Raw genomic sequence first — 25,227 nt, forward strand, 5'->3', positions numbered from 1 at the left:
GTTGGTGGCAAACCATGAAGCATCAGAGACTATCCATGTGCAACTAACAGTGGGTAAAACTGCCTTCCAGTTTATAGCCTGCTACAGACCACCCTCCCAAACCCAGGAACCCCACTCGGCCTTCCTGAGAACACTGGAAAATATGAAGGTCTCTCCAAACACCATTATATTGGGCGACTTCAACTACCCAAACATAGATTGGGAGCATTACTCAAACTCCAACACCCTAGCCCAAAGGTTCCTAGATTTATAAACTCAAATGCTATGGAACAACTTGTTACCACTCCCACAAGAGGGGAAAACATACTGGACCTGATCATCACCAACATGGGGACTCTATGCTCCAGACCAGAAGTGTATCGCTCACTGGTAAGATCAGACCATAAACTAATCTCACTGGATATTCACATCCCGACCCCACCCCCTGCCCAGAAAACCACAGTGAAAAACTTCTCTAAAGCAAATTTCACACTCCTCAAAACTGAGGTGGAATCCTTCAAAGCCCCCGGGCCTGTGGAAAATACGCCCAGACCGCAGAATCCTTTATAAACGCATTCTATGAACACCTTCAGGAATGCATGGATCATGTGATCCCAAATAAAACCAAGACCCAATCCTCCAAAGGCAGACGTCCTGTCTGGTGGACCCCAGCCATAAACAAACTATACAATAGAAGGAGGAAGCTACTAAATGATAGAGCAAAATCCCAAAAAGGGAAGACATCACTGATCAGTATTAGCAAAAAACTACGGGCACACATAAAATTGTCTAAGGCCAGCTTCGAGAGAAAAATTGCACAGGACACTAAGGATAATCACAAGGCTTTCTTTAGTTATGTTAGGAACCTGGGTGGTAATTCCCAGATATGCTCAGAATTAGTCCAAAATGACAAAAAGAAAACACCAAACCCACAGACATTGCCAACATCCTAGCTGACAGTTTCAGCGCAAACTTCTCCCCACCAAAAGGGCAAATATCTATCCCAGCAGAGTGCTGCCCCCCTGACATCTCAGATGCTCAGGTAAGAGCCGCCCTCTCCAAAGCAAAAAACACAGCATCAATGGGACCAGATGGTGTCCCGGGATGCGTCCTACATGAACTCCAAGAAGAGCTAAACCCAAACATAAAACTACTGTTCAATCTCAGCCTTACTACAGGATATGTGCCCAAAGAGTGGCGTACAGCAACAGTGGTCCCTCTCCATAAAGGTGGTGCCTCAACGGATCCTGGAAACTATCGCCCCATAAGCCTGACTAGCTTGATCTGCAAAGCTATGGAAAGGATCATCATGGGCCTCATAAATAAAGATATTGGGGACCTACAAACACTGGATCCTATCCAGTTCGGCTTTGTTAAGGGCAGATCCTGCCTCTTAAACCTGGTTGATTTCTTTGAAACAGTCACCAAGGCCATTGACGAGGAGAAGGTGGTCCACACAGCCTACCTGGACCTTGCAAAAGCCTTCGATACAATACCCCACTCTGGCATTATAGATAAGCTCACCAGCTTAAATATAAACCCCTATGTCACTAGACGGATTGCAAACTGGCTCAAGGACAGAACCCACATGGTTAGAATTGCTGGAGCCATGTCAGACTCCAAACCAGTTACAAGTGGTGTCCACAAGGCTCAGTCCTGGGACCTCTCTTGTTTGGTATATATTTCTCGGAGGTACAGGCCAACACGGAAGGACTGTGGCTGACCAAGTTCGCAGATGACTGCAAACTGGGCGCCATAATCGACTCTCCAGCTGACACAAGCATCCTCCAAAAGGGCCTCATAGAAACAGACAACTGGTGCCAGAGCCATGGTCTCAAGCTAAATGCCAAAAAGTGTATAGTCATCCCTTTTGGCAAAAACAAAGTGCCCACAAATTACCACATAGGTGGTAATCCATTAAGTACAGAAGAAGTAATTAGGGACCTGGGGACCCAAGTTGATAGCAATCTCTCATTTGACAACCACGTGGCCAAAGTGGTTAGAAAAACATTTTATATAGCCCACCTAATCATGAAGGGATTCACATCTAGATCAGGGGAGGTCATCGTGCCTCTTTACTCATCCCTCATCAGGCCCATAATTGAGTACAATGCCCCTTTTGGGATGTACCTTACCAGCCACCTGCAGCAACTGGAAAGACCCCAAAAGTACCTCACCAAGAGGATCAAAGGGCTCAAACAGATGCCATATGCTGCCCGGTTAAAGAAACTCCAGTTCTACTCAGTGGCATACTGCCTGTTCAGAGGCGATCTGTGCCTGACGTATAAAGCCATGTCCAACCCGGAATTAATGGACATGCTGCACCTCAGAAAATCCAAATCCCATCGAGCTGCGTGCTCGAGAGACTTGAACCTCAGCACTGAAATAAATAGGACATGCTGGAGGGACAGATTCATAACCCAGAGGCTCCCTTCACTCTGGAATAAAATCCCAGTCCAGGTTAGGCAGAGTCCCTCATTGACTCTCTTCAAGAGGAATCCTGATGAGTGGATGGGAGATCGTAGGTTTACCCTGGGTATCACTTCTGTGTCACTGTTAGACAGAGGCACAGTATACTAACCTCGAAAAAGGGCATAGCAAAATAAATTTAAAATGGGTGGCGAAAGCCAAACACATTCTGGCTAGGCTTATAAATGCCCTAGGGCAGATAGCCTAGTATGAACCTATGAACCTATGTATCTGTTGAAATTTTATGTGATTACTCTTTTGCTACATTTGTGATTACTACTATAATTTACTGTATTTTATCTACCTTTTTGGAGCTTTTCTCCTTGGGCCTCTGCTGAAAACGGGCACCTACCTAGCCAGACTAACCCGGTCAACAAATGTCGAATAAACATATACAAGTCACTAAGTCCTTCCACAGAATTCAACTCCACATCTAAATCATAAGATCATAGAATACTAAGCTAACAGCCCTAAGGGGCCATTTTAAGCCAACTGTGCTTTCCAGAATACTTGGAAAGTATTGGTCCCTTAGATTTTGTGGGGGATATAGAAATGTAGGCATGAGTGGTTGAGCATTTACAAGCTTCCTCTCTCAGACAGAGTCATAGGTACCACACCACAAGTAAATTTACAATTCCCTATCCACTGATCCAGGTTTTACTTGACTAAGTGAGAGGAAGAACTTTGCTTCACAAGGATGGGAAGCCTGTTCTAGGGAAGGATATCCTCTGATACATTTACCTATTCCTCCACCAAGTCCTATTTATGTTACAGGCGAGGTTTACATCTCGTGATCAAGTGTTTCTAATGCTATTTGCTTTGCAGATGTGCAACAGGTCCATTAAGGTTGGATCAGGCAGATGTTTTGTAGGCCAGGTATAGATTGCCTCTCTGCAGCCTGTAGGAGACCGAGTACAAGGACAAAGCAGTCCACATATCGGAAGTATTATTTTTGAGAGGAATTTCTGTAGACATTCGAGTTGCCTATCATATGTCTGGTGAAGTACTTCCCATAGGGGGCACTATACTCAATGATTAGTTTTATGACGGCAGAGTACACTGCAACAATGGCATCTTTGCACCTGGATGCCAATGTCATAATCTTGGTTAAAAATTATGCAACATAAAATGATTTCCTTTCTAATGCAGACATATGATGCTCAAAGACCAAGTTGTTTTGTAAATGCATTCTCAAATCCCAGACTACTGGGTCTATACTTAGGGGTATATTATCAATTTGTGGGGGTGACTGTCTTACAGAAAGATACCATTATGCACTTCTTGGCACTAACTTTAAGACCATGACTATGGCAACAGTTATTAGTTCATGTCATGCCTTCTTGGTGGGTATTTTTTCCATGCAGGATTCAATGGCTGCACCTAATTTCCAATAATCTGTAAAGCTGGTCAGCCAGAGGCCTTTGACATTAGCCTTGACTTCAGAGAAGCAGATGCCAGTCGGGAGTGACCTCAGCATGAAGCCCTGAGGCACACCAGTAGTGACTGACCTTTCTGTGGAGATGGACTTTCCAATCCCAACTTCTTGGGTCCTGTCTATGAGTCAGCTGGTTATCCAGCAGGTGACATAGGGGTTAATACAGAATTCAGTGAGCTTGTTTAGAATGCCTGAGTGGAGTAATGTGTTGAATGCTTTGGCCAGGTGAAGGTAGGCAGTGTGTACCATCTTACGCTTGTCTATTCCTTTGGTGACCTCTTGAAGAAGTACACCAGTTTGAGTGGGAATGACTACCTTTTGACGAAACCAAAACAAGTTGTATTCAGTGTCTGTATATTTCCTAAGTTATTTTACATATCCATGATTGTTCTTTCTATGGCTTTACATATTAGACTAGTCAGGTTTATAAGTCAATAGTTCCACAGGTCCGGGGATGGCCTACCCTTATGAAGTGGCATAACTGTTGCAACCCTCCATTTTTTTTGGCACAAAGCCGGTTTGGAGGCTGTAGTTAAATAGTGGTTCTATTTGGCCTGATAGCTCATGTTTCACACTATTTACGGAGGCAACCTGGGATATTATCAGGGCCCATTGATGGAGTGTTCTTGGCTTTGAAGAGTACCTTGAGGACCTGTTCCATACTGATTATTAGGCAAGATATAGTTGTGGGTATTTCCTGTAGAATTACTTGCGGGGGGGGAGGGGGGTAAAACTAGAGCTGAATTTGTCAGCCAGTAGATTTGCTGTTTCTTCCAGCTCAGAACAAGTGGCTCCATTTGCAATTACTTCAGTACATTTTTGTGTACTGCCTTTGAGGTTGCAAACATATCGGAAGAAAACAAGCCGAAATACACTGAAGCACAACTCCAAAAAACATCCAGTAAAATATATATAAAACACGTTTATTTGTAGGTAAGTGCTTTCACCACTGACATGCTTCATCAGACCATCAATATATATACAAATAAAATTAAATAATCAACCATTTACATAAGAACACTGCATTATTTCAAATATTCTACCCTTCCCTATTGGTTCTATTTTTGCGAACATACGTAGACTGATGAGATCAACAAGTTGGACTAAACAATTTAAAGTCATCTTCCCACTAAAAACGGATTGTTGGACCATCATAGATTCATCTAACATCCTCTTAAGGTGAAAAAAAAATTTCAATGTATACCTATATTAATAGATTAAACTAGAATAGCATCAAATAAAAATATTGCATCCATTTATAAAACTCCCTATAATTACACTAATGTTCACTGACATCGCCAAGCATCAGATTCAATGCATTGGGTGTTTTTCATGTGTACACATCTTGTATTGAGCTTCAAAGCTATCATAGCTCATCAAGCATGGATTTATCACACATAAATATAAAGATTTTTGCACAAAATGTTCCTTTTCCATGTTAATTACATTAAGCGAAGATCCACATTATCATTTTCCTCATTCCATTCATTCATCATTCAAGTGGAATAGAAACATACTGTAGTATCTCAGGAGTTCCACCCTCTCGTAATATATAATCAAGCCATATGTTCTCTCACTTAAACATTAGGTCACGTGCCTCGCTCAGCAAAGCTAACATCACTTAAAAAGCAATGTTTACTGTCTATATAATACACTTATGCACAAATTCAGCCTATCAAGTAGGCCCATGGCCAAAAACAATGCAATATAGTGGCAACTCATCACTATACTAGAACCCCAAACCAACCAATATTCTACAGTATGTACATGAATAAACAAATCACAACTGTATTTTTAAGAGTATAAAACAATTATTTTTCTATGCGACAGCATTGCACCAACCAAAAGCCAGTCATCATCCAAACCATCAACTAAATAACGGCATTTATATCTCTTGCGCAAAAATAGTCATTTTCCAGAAATATCAAGTATTATTCTAACGTCAGATCCAATTCCAAACACATATCTACAAAATTATATTGCCCATGAAAATGAACCCTTCACCCAACTAATACACGTCAGATAATTTGAAACTGTTTCTCAGCCCAACGTCACTTAAAAAGACAGTATTTACTACTATATAATATACTTCTACACAAATTCAACCTATCCAATAGGTCCATAACCAAGGACAATGCAATATAGTAGCAATTCTCATCACTGTGCTAAAACTCCAAACCAACCAATATTCTACAATATGTACGTAAATGAACAAATTACGGCTATATCTTTACAAATATAATACATTTTCCTATACAATGGCATGGCACCAACCAAGAACCAAATGTCATTCAAGCTGTCAACTAAATAACAGCATCTATATCACTTGCGCAGAATTCAACTTCAACAAGAAATAACAAATATTATTTCTAGCATCAGATCAAGTTCCAAGCACATAACTACAGAGTTACATCACCCATGAAGACACCCAACTAAAACATATCTTATAATTTTGGACCTGTTGTTCAAGCGATCATCACCGTAGCAGATCTGCCAACATCAAAATCATTGCAGTTCCAATTACGGGTACACAGTCCAGTTTTCAACTTCGACTTTTGCGCATGATTTGTTCATTTACGCTGCTGCCTCCTTATATTTTCCCATTTCATGCTTGGCTTAGATGCATTATTGTTTCTATACTCAATGTATTCTACTCTCAGAGGTATAAAGTTACAGTGATGCAGAATTCATCAGGCATACTGCACTAAAGGTACCCTACTCTCAAACTGTATTATCTTGATTTCTACTTTGGAACTAAACATATTTGCATTTACATAGATAGGAACATTCCTTAAAAAGTGTGAAAGCGGCACCATTCTTTGTTAGTGTGCCTTATCAAATACTTTAGAATTTTGCTGTTCTTGTCGCAACAAAAGTTAATGCAAAGGGGTTGCTTACAGTTATTCGCTGCATCATTTTAAACTGAGATCATTTATTTATTTTCCTTGTATTTAGCTTTCATCTGGCAGTAAAGTGTGAGGCAAGTACTTTTTGCTCTCATACTTTGGAAAGAAAACGGGTAAATTAATGAAACAGTTCAAAGCAACAACAGAAACCACTTTACAAATAGAAAGAAAATATCTGTTTTCACTGACATGCTTTCACTGTGAAAATGATGTAGAAGGTTTATTTTACATTAAGGTTTGCAATTCAGACAGCTTTCCATCAGAAGTTAAAAGCCACTAAAATGAGCCATCCATGACAGAAACTTGAGTTCTGCTTAGTTCAAAGGGAACTACAATGAACTTTTTCAGTATAAAATTAAAGTCCCACAAAGGTAAGCATAGATAAAGAGAAGACTTGAGAAGCAAAATTCCATTGGGGAGACATAACTGTGGGATGTGAAGAAATATGTAAGAATAAAACAGCAAAACTCCATTAAGAAAACATATGAACTGTGGGATCTAATTAACTAAGTGGGATCAAAAGCAATCAAGCAGAAAACATCTGAACGGAGAGGCTTTATTGAAGAGTAAGACAATCCTCAATCAAATTATAGACTTGGGTCAATAATTTAAGTACAGGGCAAGAGAAAGGATCAACTGAGTTGTTCTGAGTCTAACACAAAAATAATTTCCAGTTGGAAAAGTACAACTTTCTGAAGAAGGTCTCCTGGCTTCTTTCTGTATATCTGAAAACAAAGCAGCCTGTTTTCAGAATCAAGAGGAAATAACCCTTGAGAAAAGGGCAACACACCGGAAAGTTGTTGTGTAGGACTAAACCATGTTGGCAAATCAATAATGCTTTGTTTAGAAAGATATGACTGGGAAGGAAGCATGCCATATGTAGAAACCATGTGAATCACTGCTATCTTCGATACTTTGGTGTAATTAAGATAAAGTTTGTGCTGCCTATTCTGGCTGATAAATATTTTCTCTGCATTGCAGAAACTGCTGGGAATAAATAAAGAATGTCATGTTCCTGTGGGACAAACACATCAGAGAAGAACTACCAAGATTCTTTCTTGTGTGCTTGCCATCTGTGAATAAGAATGGTTTTATGCTATGTCAGTCCCTTAAACATTAGCCTTCCTTAGGAAATAAAGACCATGACTGGAAGTTTATGCAACATCACTCCTGAATGAACAGAGCTTCTGTGCTGAAAAATGAAGCTCTGGTAAACACTTGTTTATGCAGGTACCATGTGATTGCTGTACTGGTTGTTCTGATTTTAAAATCCCTTGCAAAGTATTTGGTTTGAATGCTTTTATTGCCAACATGACTGTGCTCATCTCTTTAGATTATCTGAAGACAGCAATCCTTATGACACATGGTACGTGTCATCCCAATGAGCTCCCTGAGAATAATCTAAAGAATTCATTATTAGAAAATATTTAAGGATCACAAGAAGAATAGCAAGGCCACTATGTGCCTACTGTCATGCCTATTCTCTCTTTGTTAATTCAGTAATATGAACGATAGCAGTAGGTAGGTACAAGTAACACGGTGACAGAAAATATAATGCTACAACAATGTCATAGCTTACAGATGCTTTGTTTTGGTAGTCCCAGTGATGGGACATAAGCTAATTGCTGAAATAGGTAAAGCTCTAACATACTTACAGAGTTCAGTGGACACAATCATCATGGCAAAGGTCATTAACAGGTGAAACAAAGAACAAAACCATATCCCTTGACAGTGACTCACCCCAAGCCACCCAACAGCTTCACAAGCTATGTTTTACAATTTTCTTATTACAGAATCATACAGCTCATAAAATTCACACACTGGTTCTATTCTTTAGCTTGGTAACAAAAGCATTACTAGTTTCTGTAGAAACTTCAGCTTCTGTAAAAAAATGTCTAATGACAAACAAATTCTTTCAAGGCTGACAATTACTAACTGCATTTCTATTTGCTGCTATTGTATCTGTCTCCCCTTCAAGAAAAGTAAAAGAGTTAAATACCTTTATGATGAATCCTCAACAACATGGAGTGAGGAGTGTGTTAATTTTTTTCAGATTTTCTAGTTATTCCACTTGCAGCTAGGAATAAATCCACTTTCTCAATTTAAAGCTTTCATTTTTTTCAGATGATATTCTTTCAGGTGAAATATTTTATGGAGTGTGCAGCTGAGTCACATTTCCACTGAGAATTGTACTTCTGTAGTTCTAGGAAGAGAATCTTCACAGCAAATATATTTCTTTACTTCTACATACACATCAGTTCACGACAGATATTTCATCAGTCTCTGACACAATGTCAAGATAGGAGGCACATTAAATAAACAGAGTAAAAGCTGTCTAACCTCCATGAAGTCTTTATTCCAATTAACTTCCCTAGAAGCAATGGTGCGATCTTCCCAATGTTATTAGCTCATTAGGGTTAAAGTCATATATACCAGATATAGCAAAAGGATCAAATGGACCAGTATCCGTCTAGAGACTTCCTTGGCACAGTAAAGTGGTTGTGCTTTACTATGTTAGCTTCACCTGCAGAATCTTTATAATATTCTCTAGCAAATTAGATAGTTTTGATTTTAGGTAACATGAAATACAGTGGATCCGCTTGCAATGATATGGTAATAATCATACCCAAGTCAGCACCATGGCCTATATCAGTACTCTTAGTATGGAGTGGTCAGAACAAAAAACATACACCCTTAATCTTGAGAGTCCCAACAATTAATTCTGAACTATAATGACTCTTACTCTGTCAAGTTTGTCACCCAGACCTATTAACCTAGGCCACTCTACTCTGACTCTGTCATGAGGCCACAACGGGGAATTTTACCCACTTTCTCACATCAAAAAATGCAACTTGCTTGTTTTCACCTACAGAAGAAGCTGCTTAAGCCGTGCATTCAAAGCCTTCATTTGGGTAACTAGCAGCTAATGTGGATTATTATTTTGTCCTTATCTACATTCTCTATTTGTGGCCTCAAAGTCTTCAACGCTGGCATGATGAATGCTTTGAATTCATAGAACTTGTGTCTGTTCCTTAGTTTTGAAATCTTATTTCTTTTTTTAAAAAAGTCTGTAAAACTTTAACCATGAAATTTCAATAAACTTAAATGTATCCCTAATTAAAGCACCACTATCAGCTTTACAGAAAAAACATAAACAAAAAAGGCCCTCAGAGTAAAAATGTTAAAGTACAATAAAAATATATTAACATATGTCTGTGGGCAAACCATTACACCAAAACTTTGAAATTTAAACTGTCATATTTTTTGGAAACACAAAGAAAACATAATTAAATATTTAGCCAAAGAATAGAAAGTTGGAATTAACTGATGCAAAACACGTGCTGTAGTCACCCAGTAAAATATTTCATGTGGTAAAAAGAACTAAACAATCTGCCTTCCAATGCATATGATATAAAACACTCACAAAGAAAATAGCAAATAACAACTAGTAAAAGCTTTAGCAGTTAAGTGAATATCTTAACAGGAGTAAAGGCATTGGCAGAAGTATCAAGCCTTGTATTGCTTTTTATATGCTATGTACCTCTCAACTTCTTAGCAAGAGAAATCTGGACAATGCCTAAAATCATGGTGGGACAAAGTCTCAAAAATAGGGACAGATTTTAAATACTGTTCTTATAAGCTTAGAAAGTTGCTAGAATAGGATTTGCATTAGCATGTATTTTCTGGAGGAAATGAATTCTGAAACAACTGTCATTATTTAGTTAACTTCAAACCTCAGTGATTTGCCAGAAAACCACACATTTTATGAGGAGCAGCCCAAAAATATGATGCAAAAATCTGGACATTCTGTGAAAATCTGTACAGTTGAGAGGTGTATATAAGCACTACCTTGCAATAAAAGTTGGCTAAAACAAGAATGGAGAGTAGACTTTCCTAAATATATAGTGGGGTAAAGACCGCACATGTCAGTGGAACATTACTGCAATGGATTTGTCTTGGATTGTGCAAGGCAACATTAATGCTGAAGAAAAATGGCCAAGATACACTTATATGTAGGTATACATGTCCATAAGATTTACTGCCAAAAAGACGCCAATATACATGCAGATTGCCCAATTCAGGAGGGGATAAATGGAATGCATGCCTAAGATCTAAACAAAACCAGTATTCTGTTAGATACCATTAATACCATTCACAGCCTAGGTTTCCTTTACTGATACATTGTTGTACAGTTCTTATCTGAACATGAAATTAGAAAATGTCATCAACAGACATTAGTTACAAAAATATTACAAAGCATTTTGCATTGCTGCTCTACTTGTGAGGCAACAAGATGTCATGACTCCTATTCAATGTATATTACAAACTTACAGCTAAATGTTGCTCCTGACTCTCTGGCAAATTCCTCCATGACAATTGGAAGATTGGCAAAGTCACGCCTCCTGACCAATTCAAATACTGAAGGCTGTAGAAACAAATAATAATGTTAGGTTAACTTGGTTCTACAGTTCTACAGCTGATTTTAAAAATAAAAGACAGAAAAATAAGCCTTGATGTTAAGAGAAACAGCTGGTGCTACATGCTTTAATAACTATCAAAAGCAAAGATGGCCCAATATCTACCACTTCCTAAATCAACTTTGTTGATTCTAGAAGGATTAGTAAACGAAGGATCAGATGTCTAGCCATTGCTCTGCCTTCCTCAGAGGTAGTCATAAAAGGTTGTTCACTGATAAACTCAGAAAAGAGGCTGAAAAACATACTTACCATAGAGTCTGATCAATGAGTGGCCTTTTGATGGGTTCTGTAGCTGGGTATTGCTTTCCATCAGCCAGAATTCTGCATTTTTGTTTTTAGAAGTTTTTGTACACTGGCCCACACTCACCCGCTAATTATATATACCAACTCCGAGATTGCACTATAGTGAGGAAAGGGTAAATTTCCAGATCTTCACTGTACAATGACCTCAGTATGAACAGTTCGACGAACAGCATGTTCGATGCAAGTGAACTGAAAATGCTGTTTGCTGAACTTAATTTTCGCTGAAGTAATATAGAACTTATTGTACTAATATACACGTTAGCTCACGGGGAACTCTAGCAGCAGAGAATGGATAGAGGGATTGCCCACCTCCGGAGGGACTTCAGGAAGGTACTTCTGACCCACCAATGACTGCCACTTCACAGATCAACTGCTACGATAAGACCATATATGCTATACCTAACATGGAGGACATTCCTTTATGGGTCTTATGACTGAGATGAATCCCAAATAATATGACAATGGTGCAGGAAAGACAGAACAGCATGAAAATAGAGCTCAAAAGACCGAGTTCTGGAACTCAATCTCATCTAGAGAAGCTTATCTCCCAGTGATATTGTCAAGGCTACAAAGCTTAAAGACTGGAAGCACCTTTGATCAAATGGTCACAATGCTGATGTCTTCAAAAATACTTTCTAAAGCAGGAATTGAAAGTACCTACTCGGAGTGGCACAGACTTTGACCAAAGTAATGGTCAGGTGACAAAGCTATAGGGCAGAACAGAATGCAGATGTCAATCTACTAAATGTCAACTTGGCAACTGTAAGACATTGTCCCATGAGATTAGGAAAGTGCACAACTGATCAGCTAAGTAAACCAGTAAGACTGATCCAGGAAACCCATCAGAAGGAGATACACCCCCAACTAATGGGCATCCTCCCTTATCTGCTCTTTTGGCCCCAGTAAAGAAATAGGGAGAAGAAACCCTACATCCAGGGAAGAATTCAAAACTGCCCTCTAAGAAGAAGTGGGATCAAGATGGCACAGCTCAACTGGAGAAAGGAACCAAGGGAAATCTCCCCAACTGCAGGCCAGAAAACCTAGGAACCTATGTGCACAGTAAGAGCAACTAAGAAGGATTTTTCTTCCAAAGATGACCTTCCGCACCTATGACCCACTGGACTCACTGCTGGAAAGAAAGTGTTATGAAATATAAATTCCCTTCAAGTGGAGAAGTCTTAAAGTGGGGGCAGAGAAGCAGCACACCCACATGAGCTGCCCAACTAGTCAGTTCTTTATCAGGAATGATGAACAGAGGATTAGGCAATAATTCCCATGGAAAACTACAGGCCAAGGTAAACAGATGTTCAAAACCTAAGGTACACCTGTAAATAGCTAAGTGGGGCTGTACAAGGTAATCCTCCAAATAAACAGAGAGCCATTCTTATTTGGAGATCTCTGACAGGAAGTAAGCCTTCTAAGCAGTTTTGGGTCCCCAGTGGATGTAGTCAGTAGGGTCAGGAGAAATAAACCCTGGGTCAGACCCCAACGGTGAAATGAATCTTTCCCAAATCATTGGCAATGCTTTTGGCTAAGACCAGGGTAGTTCCTATATTGCCAAGGGACTGAAATCTCAAGTCCATATACAAATCAGTCATAGAGGGGCAATGGACTGAAAGCCCAAGTCCATATACAAATCAGTCACAGCAGGCAGAGAAAATGTGATTGCTGTTCTTTTTTCAACTCCTCAATAATGTGTGAAATTAGCAAGAGTAATAAGAAAATGTACAGAAATACAGCACTCCACAGAAGGGAAAACACAGCCACCTAAAACCACCAACATCACAATTCACAAACTGCTGCAACAAGAAAACAAGGACTGTGATCACCTTGCTGGTGAAGGGCTTATCTACACAGTGTTCAGCCTACAGAAACTAGTCCAGACTGCTCCATGAAATGAATAAGTTGCAGCTCAAAGTAACCATCAGTACCAGCATGTCCTCATCCAAGGGAGTGTGAAATGCTGAGAGAGTGAAGATCCTCTATTTTCAGACATAAGAAGAGCAACAACTCCCTGTAAGGGGGACAGCCTTGTGTTCCCTCCCCCGTCAGAAGATGCCAGAAGTCCTGCTGCTAGACTCCCAATGGTCAAGAGTAGATATATGTCTAACAAAAATAAGCCTACATGAGTTACCACATCTGCAAACCAGTTTCTGTTGATAAAAAATGAAGCAGCTTAGCTGAAGGCTTGGTAGGGAACACCTACTGATCCAGGGCCTGCAACAGGGGATCATCTTGAAAAGAAGAGGAAACATGGTGACAGCTACACATAGTCTACAGCAATGCTTGCATTCACCAGCATGTCATAACAAGATAGGTATTAATGTAGACACATTTTCTAAGAGACAAGGTCAGGTACCATCAAGGGAAAGCACAGCGACTACTATTAGACTTCCAAGCCCAAAATTTCCTGGTTTTCCCAAAGGGCAGGCTAGAGCAAATCCCTGCCAGGAGAAAGGTTAAAAGTAAGTAGAAGTCTGGAAGGGTATCCAAGAAAAATGTGTAGGTCCGATGGTTATATGATGAATGAGGAACCCTCACTCTGTGAATCCCCAGGATGGCTACCAGATGTTAGTCATACCCTCCATTGGTACACAGAGGAGTTCTACCCCCGTCAGGCTTCATTCATAGTGGCCAACCTTGGAAGCTCTGGACTATGAGTAAACTTAAATGAGAGCCACCCCCCTCCGAAAAAGGGAGTGATGCCTAGCCACAGCAAACTAGAAGGAACTGTGAAGACCCATGGTACTAAGCTGCAAAGAGAGAGTCTAACAACTAGCCACCATCCACGCCTTCTGCAAAAGCAGAGTGACATGGAACCCTGGACAGCAGGGATGACAAGGCCAATTAATGGAAGATGCACTGTCTATTTCTGAAGAGGAGGGAAAAAAGGGCTAACCTCCAGCTTCAATGGGCAACCTCTTCTGTTCCCTGAACAGCAGAATCTGGGCCTGTCCCAAGAACTCCAATACAATGAACAGCTCATGAAGTTAAGAGGACAAAGACCATAAGAAAGTTGCATTGACCAATGGCAACCCACCCCCACGTCTCCAGATAAAAAAAATGTCTCTCCTGACCATAGTAAACTAAGAAAGCTTCACCCTACATGCACACATACACTCTGTCAAGTAAACTCAGACTAGAATTTGGGTTGCTTTAACAGCACCAGTAGGGGCAACAATTAGGGAATACTATCCAGCATAGAGGAAGGGATGCAAAAAGGATGCTTGGCTTTGACTCTTAGGAAAATGACAAGGAAGAAGATAGCAGACTAAAAACAATGGAAATGACCTTTCCACTAAGAGAGCCTGCTTCTTCCTAAGAAGACAATTCATCACAGCCTGGGTGGTCTAATGAAAGAACACTTCCTCCTTAAACTGGATGTCCTGAACACTGCAAGAGGAGCCAGCACTCCAATGATGACTGCTTCACTCTGCATATATAAATACCCAAACTTGTGGCTTTATTCATAGTACTTCTACATTCCAAATAAAATGTTAGATGGTCATATGCTATTCTAAACAGGGTTCAAAAGAGATTCTTAAGTTTTCCCAGTTTCTTCACCAAAAAGAACTGTAATGTGGACAAATGAGATGCACAGATGAGGGCAACAGTGTGGTCAAGAAGTGATTTCTCTTATGATACCTGCCCAAAACTCTAGATTTCTTATCTAGTGGCAGGCAAGTGAGAAACAGATTGTGGCCTCAAGGATAACTGATAGCCAGAAGAGACCACCCATGAGTCAACTTTAGGTTACTTTGTTAGAAAACCACTCCAATCAGCTGGAATCTTATACTACATGTTGTCCCTCTTGGAGGTTGCAGAAGCAAGATGACGGAGTCTCCCTCCTAACCAACAGGCTCTAACGGCAGCTAGGTGGGAAGCAGATCTGTGTCCTCCAACAGCACCAAGCAAAGAAATGTCTAAAGGCTTATTCAAAAGTGGAGGTGTGACAGACACTGGTCAGTCCTAGACCCACGCAGAGCTGCATTACATAATCAGGAAAGACTTGCATCACTCCTGGCACTGGCTTCACACTAAATGCCAAATGGTAGCATTCTACACACGAGATTCTAGCTCCCCCAAAATATCAACCAACCATTTGAAATCTTGTGTGTTGGGGGATGGGTAAACCTGGTGGGGGTTTATCCAATGGCATTTCCTTACTGGGACCAAACAAACAACCCTTCTGAGTCCAGGGGAAGGAGTTTTCAAAAGAACCCTTGGCCTCAAGTACTCTTATACGGAGACTGAGTAACTCCAGGGGCTGCTTCCAGACATCAGACTGAATGGACCAAGACACAGCCAATCAAGAGGATTATGGGTGAAGCAAGCAGCCAGGAATGCACCCTCCCATCCTACCATAGTTGCTAGGAGCATATCTCTTCTGGACCACTAATCGGCTGACATGGCAAAAGAGAATAAGTTCAAATTCCTGCTTTGTAACAACTGTCTGTGCAAGGACAAGAAGACCATGTAAGATACGAGCTTACTGCTAGGAGTACTTGACCTCCATCAATCTTTCAAATGAATTTTCCAGTGAAGAAACTCTGGCCTTCTCCACAGGCCAATATAAGGACACTCCTAACAGACTGACAAAATGCTTGCTTCTGTAATCTGGTGAAATAATAAGTTTCAAAAGCCACAAAGAAGTCAGAAGAGACAGGAAAGTAAATACAGTAATTTTTACTGATGACAGCAAAGATCAAGAACTGAAATGTGATGGCTGCAAAGAAGAAAGGGATACAAGTGCAGGAAAAAAAAATAAAAAAAATCATATAAAGAACATGGAAAGAGAGCATGAAAATACACACACACTTTTACAGGCATAGCAAATATTAGGATCTCAGCTATGCAGACAGCAGAAAGGAAACTGCAAGGCAGTGACAATGTGCTTACATAGTTGAACTGTTATATTGTGATATGTGCCATCATGGATGACTGTCCATCTGTAAGCATGGGACCTTTCAATAATTCTAGCTAGTGGACAGGATTAACCTAAATACAGAACCTATCAAGGGTGAGACTCAACATCAGATCAATCAGTACCCAATACTGCATTAGAACAGAGAGCTAATGCTTGCTTTGTACAGACTACATTTCTGCACATCCAAGTGCACTGCCAAGCAGAAATTTTGATATAAATGGGGAGAATGCAAGGAATGATCTTTGTTGGTCTTACCAGTGCTATCAGTGGCACTGCAATCTTTGAAGTCTATAATTTATCATTACTTAGCAGTGTACTTTAGCAGGGTCCCAAATGGTAATTCTATAAAAATAAGATGTGGAGAGAACTGCAACTGGGATGTCATTGCATCATACCATACAATAAACATGAGGGTTAGGGAGGATACAAAAAAGTGGGAGTCCATTTCCTTACAAGAAAATGGAACAAAACTACAAAACAACAAAAACATTTATCAGAAGAGAGGAAAGGAGATGGTTTAACTCCTTTGAAGACTGGAAAGACACCATAAACTTCAAAGGTTTTGGACACAGACCACTATTTCAAGAATGCAGACACATCAGTAGGAAACAGGTGCTGCTATCTCTATACTCTGAGAATGAAAATTTAAGTAAAGTCTTAAAAAGGAACAGAGTATACGTACTCTGTTTCTTGTTAAGTGCTGTCATCCTCTGGGTCACAGGTGGGATACCAAACTTCACTCAAACACTCTGGATTACCTTTGTTTTAAGGTCTTAAGAAGTGGGACATCATTCTCCTGCTGTTTTGCACCAAGTAACAAAATGATATCATCCATATTTGCAGTAGTAATAAACTCACAGATGGATGCAAGTGTTCCTGGACTTTTAGTTAAAAGGAGTGCTCGAACAGGGGCAGGAACTACAGTTGGAGGGGGAGGGGATATGCGAACAGATGGTAGATGAAGAGTTGGTTCAGACATACCATATTATCCTGAATAAGACCGGGGATTTTAAAATATTTAGCCATACTGATTTGAATATTACTGCGGCTTGGGCTGACCTGTTACAAAAGGGGCTCAACTTTGTTCCTAAGAGGAGACCTAGAATTGAGTATTCCTTACTTGATTTGAAACTATTCATTAGAAAACTCAATTTGAGGATGCAGTTTGAGAATACAACTTTACCTAGTAATATTTCTACATGTAAAAAAAACAGTACTTACAACCCCCCTTTATACCCTACTTTACAAGTACTTGAAAGTCTTTGTACTGAACAAATGAGAAAGGTACATCAAAGAAAAATTGATGAAGATGGTAACAATGTATCTGATATAGAAATGGTATTACTGAGATAGCTAACAAGTCTATTAGGGTTATGAAACCCGATAAGGGTATGGGGTTGATTGTTATGGATCAAAATAGATATGTAGAAAAAATGTTTGCACATTTATACACTGAATCGTATGAAGAAGTTTCAAAGAATCAATTAAACATATCGTATAGAAATATAGATATTATCTTGCAAGATTTACTGTTAAATGACCAGATTTCTATTAGTGAACATACTTTTTTAATGCAAAAAAATCCCCGGATTCCTACCATTTTTGGTATCCCCAAACTCCATAAGTGTGTAAATTACCCCTCTTTTCGACCCATAGTGGACACAAAAGCTTCCAAAACTTTCAACCTGGCCAAGTTTATTGACCACAACTTGAAATACATACTAGAGCATCATACACACGTTCTGAAGGACTCGTGGGATTGTCTTAAAAAAATTCAGAATGAGATGTATGGTGACTATTTGCTACAAATATTAGAGACTTGTTTACTGCCATCCCCCATGACGAAGATCTCGAGATGTTTTACAATTACTTGTGTTCCTGCACTACACAAGGGCATTCCAGAATATTGATGTATAGAACATTGATGGAACTTATTTTACACAACAATTTTTTGCTGTTTGAAAACCAGTTATTTAGGCAAAAAGTAGGGATTGCAATGGGGGCAGCTTGCGCCCCCTTATTTGCCAATATTGTTCTCATTCAATGGGAAATGAACTATGTCTTTAAACATGATCTATTTAAATACTGCACATTTTATGGTAGGTTTCTCAACGACCTTCTGTTGATATGGGATGGTACATTAGAACAGCTAGATGAATTTTATAACTTTCTTAACACAAGTACTGATTTCCTTACTTTCACTATGGAAAGTAACCTCATGTCTATTAATTTTTTTAGACATTACCATCAGTAAGGATATACATAATATGAGATTTTCTTCAACATTGTACAGAAAGCCTACATATTCCAACACTCTGTTACACTTTGATAGTTACCATCCAATATACCAAAATAAATCATTGGTTAAGGGACAGGGTGTTAGAATTTCCAGGATGGTTAGTGATTTTTCTAACTTTACCTGTGAGATGCGACAACTGAGGGACATGTTGATTCGGAGAGGTTATCCCACCAGTTTTATTGATCCCATTTTGGACGAGGTTTCCAATAAAAGAAGGACGGGGCAATTTTATCCACTATACATATATTAATCTATTCCTATAATGATGGGTTAAATATTAAATAACTGTTTTAGTTTTAAATAGGGTAGTATAGACATCTTCTTATTAAGTCCGGGGGGGAATGTGCATTTAGTCTTATCTGCCATTTTAGCTCAAGGAATTCTAAATGTTTCTCCACAGGTTAATATATGTATTTGTTTGTGATCATTATATTTGGAATGTAAAGGCACATCTATTTAATTATGTAAAATTTCAGTGTGTACTTATTGTATGTGAAGCATTTCCTGTAACATTGTGTTCAGCAAGGAAATGATGTAATTATCTAATTATGGTCAGTGTATTTAAGTTGCTAGCAGGCAGTAATATGTTATTCTGAAGAAGTCTAATTATTGACAAAAGCGCTAAATGTGTTTTATATGTAAAGTTTGGAATTAGTAAATTTTATTTTATTTTATATTTTGACTCCGTGGTGGTTCGTGCTGTTCGACTTTACCCGCTGCTCTCAATAATTATACACAATAATTGGATAGTTGTGACATCAGATGATAGGTGTAAATCTTTGTTAAATGATAAACCCAAAGTGATTTATAAAAGAGATAGATGTATTAAGAATATATTTGAATCCAACTGCATTACTAGAGAAGTTGGACAGATGCGAAAATGTGGGCACTGTGCACAATGTCCCTTTATTGAGGAGACTAAGTGTATCCGTATAAAAGGTTATGGGAAGGTGCACCTCAATAAAATGTTTAATTGCCAGAGCAAAGGATTGGTTTACATAGCAATTTGTCAGCTATGTGAAAAATTTTATATAGGTAAAACAATTAATAAATTACACAAACGTATATATCAGCATTTATATGATATTAGAAAAGGTAATTCCAAGAACGCACTGGCCAAACACATTTTAGAGCACCCACAACACAATTTTAAATTTTCAGTACTGGAACAAGTTCAGAGTGATGACACAAGGGGTGGGCCAGTTGAGGTGATCTTGGAATTTAGAGAATTGCTCTGGCAACTGAGGTGCAATACTGCTAATAACTATGGCTTGAATGAAACATTGTCTATCTCAAGTTATTTGAAACTCAAATCAGAGTTTCATTTTTCTTAACAAAAATAAGGGCAGTTCTAGTGATTATGTTGATTTGACACAAGGGGTGGGCCAGTTGAGGTGATCTTGGAATTTAGAGAATTGCTCTGGCAACTGAGGTGCAATGCTGCTAATAACTATGGCTTGAATGAAACATTGTCTATCTCAAGTTATTTGAAACTCAAATCAGAGTTTCATTTTTCTTAACAAAAATAAGGGCAGTTCTAGTGATTATGTTGATTTAGATATTATTCAAGAGTTCACGGATCATCAACATGATGTTTATATATCAAGGGGTAGGAAATGTGGTCAAATAAAATTTGTAAAGTAGCAAGTTGTTATGTTTAGTGGATTAGGCAATATTACTGATGTGTACACATACATACATATAAGTTTGCGTTTCCACATATGTATGGGTTTCAACAATTTCAGTGGTGTCTAAATATGGAAGCAAAGCTTGTCATGTTCCTTCTACTGTTTAGTTTAAAATTACTATTGCTTTTATATTATTCAATGGTTATAAACAGTCATGACGTGGATGTTCATGTTTTTAAATTGTAAAGTGAAGTTTTTAACCAATGTGATGACTCTATTATATCATGTGATGGGAATATTTTGTATTTACTTGGCCAGAGGTGTTGTGTGTTTAATTCTGAAGAAGTCTAGTGGCGAACGCCTGACGAAAGCGCTAAATTTAATAAAGGATTTTGCTCACTGGCATCTTACGGTCCTCTATTTTTATTAGTTTGGATTGGTAGCGTATGAGTCTATATCTAAACATCTGTCCAAACATCCAGCAGATATAGCTGCACTCAGAAGGGAAAGCAAGAATGGTGAAAACAGGGCCAAATGAATATAATATGGACACACATATTAGTACTACTTACTTCAAAGGGGATCTTAAAGGCATCTAGACCACTTAGAAGAATGAAAATAAGCAAGCAAAATAAAAAAACTATATAAAAGTATGGTTGAAAAACAATATCATGTAAAAAGGAATCTCATAGTGTATCACAAAAAGTAAGACAATATTTCTTGAAAAGGAATAGCTGTCATTAGCTCCTCCAGACTGAGAGTCACACTCTCTCTGCCCCCTAAATATTGTAATCAACTCAGAGGTCATAGCATCTGGGGGAAAAAGGAAATCTCCCCAGTCACAGCAAGTGTTACATGTGGCGCAGAAATCAGACCACAATTTTGTTGACAAACATTCTAGAAAGAAACACACTGCTACATAATTATGGATTCTTTGATGAAAGCACATAGTCTAAACTATTACATGTAATTAATTCATTTTTAGGATAACCTAATGAATAGATTCTTTCAGCTGCTCCTGTTAGGGGTCGCCACAGTGGATCACTGGGCTGTAGATTGATTGACAGTGGTGTTTTAAGGTGTCGAGTTGCCAGCCCAGTGGCTAACCTTCACAGAAGCCGCGCACAAACACACACACAGACACACACCTACTGCATGTCTTTAAAACTAACTGGACTGCAGGGAGGACATGCAGACTTTGCACAGAAGGTGCTCTAGCCGAGAATCGAACTGGAGAACCTCTTGCTGTGAGATGACAACGCTAACTGCTGCACAACCATGGCCATTAGGGATCCACTAATACTGTACAATAAACAAGTATGTTCATATCACAATTTTCCCTTAAGAAAAGCTAATATACAGTCAAAGCATATTCAAAAGGCAGGCCAGTAAATCTTCAAACCCTATTTTATCAATCATCATCATATTGTGATATGACAACTCAAACACTACTACACACAACATACCTCCACAATAAAACAGACCAGCTTTTTGTTTCCCGCCAGGAAGGTAAGCTGGGTAAACAGACAACCATCAACTGAATTTCTAAATCCATTTCATGTTGTTATTCCTACTACGGCAAGTCGGTGTCTTCACCTGTGAAAAGCATACTCCTCCTGAGCAGCATCCTCCTCTGGTGCCTTCTTCAAAGAAGATAAGCTGGCACAAATAAATAATTTAAGATATGATGCTAAACGTTGCCTGCCAAAGGTGGCTTTACTCCTCAGATCCATTAAGACCATGCTTCATAAAGATATGCCGGATAACCAAGGTACAGCAATACAAATGTCGCCATGTGCATAGTCTTGAAAAAGAATGCTATATCAGGGAAGAGACTCAGCTAATGAGGAAACATGGTAAAGCAAGAAGGAATGAGGAATGAATAGCCGGATTCTTGTAAAAGAGGAAGAAATCCCACTGAAATTGTAACATGCTTGTAGAATTGTCAGGACTCAAATGCCTGATATTATCTGTTGTCACAGAAGGGAAATGAAAAACTATAATTTGGGAAGTTGCACAAGTTGCCAGGTCCCTCCAGAAGAAATCCACATTCTTCCTTGAGCCTCCCTGTTAAGTTTGGCATGGAAAAAAGACAAAAACCTATGTAATCTGAAATAACCTCCTCATTTTTATCAAATCTCTTAAAGACCAAACAATTCCTCTTATGCAAAGCAGAATTCAGTATATGAGCTTTGGCTCGCAGTGGAAGTTTAGAAAGGCAATCACTAACCCTGTGGCAGCTGCCACAGAAACAGCATCAGCAGTGGCATATGCACATTTGGAGAGGATTTGGCTATCGGTGACACATAAGATAATAAGGAACTTAGAGATGCCATATTTGAGAAAAAATGAGGTAACCATCGATATTTTCATTTTGTCAACTCAGACGTGATGCTGACAACAGATTACTCTGAAGGTTAAATTCTGTCCAGGTTTTTTCAATGTTACAAGACAGAATGGGATTAACTGCAGTAAGTTGTATGCAAAGGCCAAATTAGCTACAGAAATCAATGCATGGTCTGCTCTGGAATTTAAATTGAGAAAATTCTGAGATTTGAGCACTTTATATAATTTATCAGATGGTGGGAGCTGGCTGTTTGAAAAAGACATGAAAAGGTTTTCCCTCTTAAATGGGGAAAATATTTCACATTTAAAACTGAAAGACTATAAATTTATTAACCAAGCTCAAACAAATAGCCTTAAAAGTTTCAGGAGGAGAATAAAAGTTTTACTTTTTTGTTTCCTTTTTTTTTTTTTTTAAGATTTCCCAGAAAAAGGCAGCTTACACCCTACACTGGGAAGAAACTTCCTGAGCATGAGAAGGAAAAGAAACACTGTCCATTCCCTTCCCTGATGCAGATAACAGTGGTTCTTCTCTACCTGAAGCAGGCAATTGAACAGCCACAGGGGATGTGCCTTTCCCCTAGTGCTTAGTGGCTCTCCAATAAGCACACAAGAAGGCCTAAGAGGAAAACATGAGTGGCTTGATGAGCTTAGAATGAGGGCAGAGGAGTCCCCCACCAACAGCTAAGGCAAAGCAGAAGCTAGATAAAAAAATCAGTCACTTATTTACTTTTTGCTTCTTGCGTATTGGAGAAGGAAAAACAAACTGCTGGAGCTAGAGTCCCCAGCCTAGCTCTGAAAGGAGTATGAAACTCAGATAGTGGAATCTTGAAGTGCCTGTGTTACCTTGTGACTTTTGAGATAACATTTAAAGTGACAATCATCAAACACACCAGCCCCAGTCCCTAGCTATCAGTAATGAAAGAAAATGTTACCCTTTTCTCCAAAAAGAGTTACTTTGTAGTGAATTTCTCCACAGAAAAAGGCCAAGACTGCATTTTCCGAGTGGTTATGAATAACCATGGGTAACGATATATTAAGTTTTGAGGTAAAATTCTTTAAACACAAACATCAAAACCATTAGTTTCTAGCTTCTAGTCACAAATTGTGACCGTTCCCTCGCAAAAAAGGATGCATTGCACTGAATATATTAATCAAAAACCAAAACCTGCATATAAGAATAGTTAGGTAAAATAAACATGAATACAGTTGCATTTTGAGTAAAAATGTTCAATGACAAGCCACACAGCTAGAAGTTTTAGGTCTTGGACACAAATTTCACCAGGAAAGACAACCTTTTCCTATAAAACCTGATACTTGTAGTGAATTCTTTAACAGAAAACCAGCATTGTCTTTTTAGTAGAACTGGCAGTTAAGTGAAATATTCACAAATAAATATATACACTGAGGTAAAGTCTTAATGATGGCTCTCAGAACTAGTAGATATCATTCCTAGCTGTCAATACCGACTAAAAGTTAAAACTTTTCCTCACAAAAGTAATTACTAAATGGGGAATTCATAGGAATTTACTATGCTAGCAGCCCTAGAGCCCTTACAAGCCTAGCCATGTTAATCCCAAGTTGCCGCATCAGTCCTTATTAAGTGAATGTATTTTGAAGAGCTAGTCTATGGTCAACACTGACTCCCCCTGGCCATGAGGGACACAGATGCCACCCACGAGGTGAATTTGCAGTCTTCTATCCATTTATCCAGGTCACGGTTGAATAGGGTCAGTGAGGAGGTCTGGTTTAAGTGAATTGTTCCAGAGGAGCGGCAGTCTCTGTAAGCTATATTTGTTTTGTTCTGTTAATGTTAAAAATCACAAAATGTAGCACGGGCACTTAGTGGTCGAACAGAACACTCCTCTGGTAATCCAAAATCAATTTTACTCACAAAGAATAAGTACTTTCATTTTGAAAAAACAAAACTTCATCAGACAGTTAGCACAAAAATCCAAAGCACATTTAAAACTCTAAGACTAGTCACATGACAGCTTTCCACTAAAAAAAAAAACAAAAACATACAGTGTATCAAATAGGCAGGTTCATAGGCAGGTACTAGGCTATTGGCCCTAGGACCTATATAAGCCTAGCCAAAGGTACCCTGGCTTTCACCACCCAAGAAAATTATTTTCCTGTGCCACTGTCAAGCAGAGCCACAGAAGTGATCCCCGGGGTGAATTTCCTATCTCCCATCCAATCATCAAGATTTTTCTTGAACAGTGCTAATGAGGAGCTTTGTTGATATAGATAGGTAGTTTGTTCCAGAGTATGGGAAGTCTTTGGGACAAGAATCTATCCCTCCAGCATGTTCTGTTTATTGTGGTGACGAGGTTTAGGTCCCTAGAGCGTGTAGCTCATAGGGATTGGGATTTCTTTAAGTGGAGCATGTCTAAAAGCTCTGGGTTTGACATAGCTTTGTGTGTTAGGCAGAGATCGCCTCTAAGTAGGCGATATGCA

At 39.1% G+C, this 25,227-nt stretch overlaps 1 protein-coding gene across 2 annotated transcripts in view; it reads right to left on the minus strand.

The window, feature by feature from the left end:
* The window catches only part of GATD1 (glutamine amidotransferase class 1 domain containing 1), a 519,450-nt gene that overhangs the window by 126,064 nt on the left and 368,159 nt on the right, over nucleotides 1-25,227 (minus strand). For both annotated transcript variants that reach the window (XM_044059715.1, XM_044059716.1), the window contains exon 6: nucleotides 11,122-11,215. In XM_044059715.1, the coding sequence (XP_043915650.1) occupies nucleotides 11,122-11,215 (94 nt within the window). The remainder of the gene's footprint in view (nucleotides 1-11,121; nucleotides 11,216-25,227) is intronic.

The sequence above is a fragment of the Protopterus annectens genome, chromosome 17.part0, assembly GCF_019279795.1.
Source record: "Protopterus annectens isolate FY-2018-M chromosome 17.part0, PAN1.0, whole genome shotgun sequence".
NCBI lineage: Eukaryota > Metazoa > Chordata > Ceratodontiformes > Protopteridae > Protopterus > Protopterus annectens.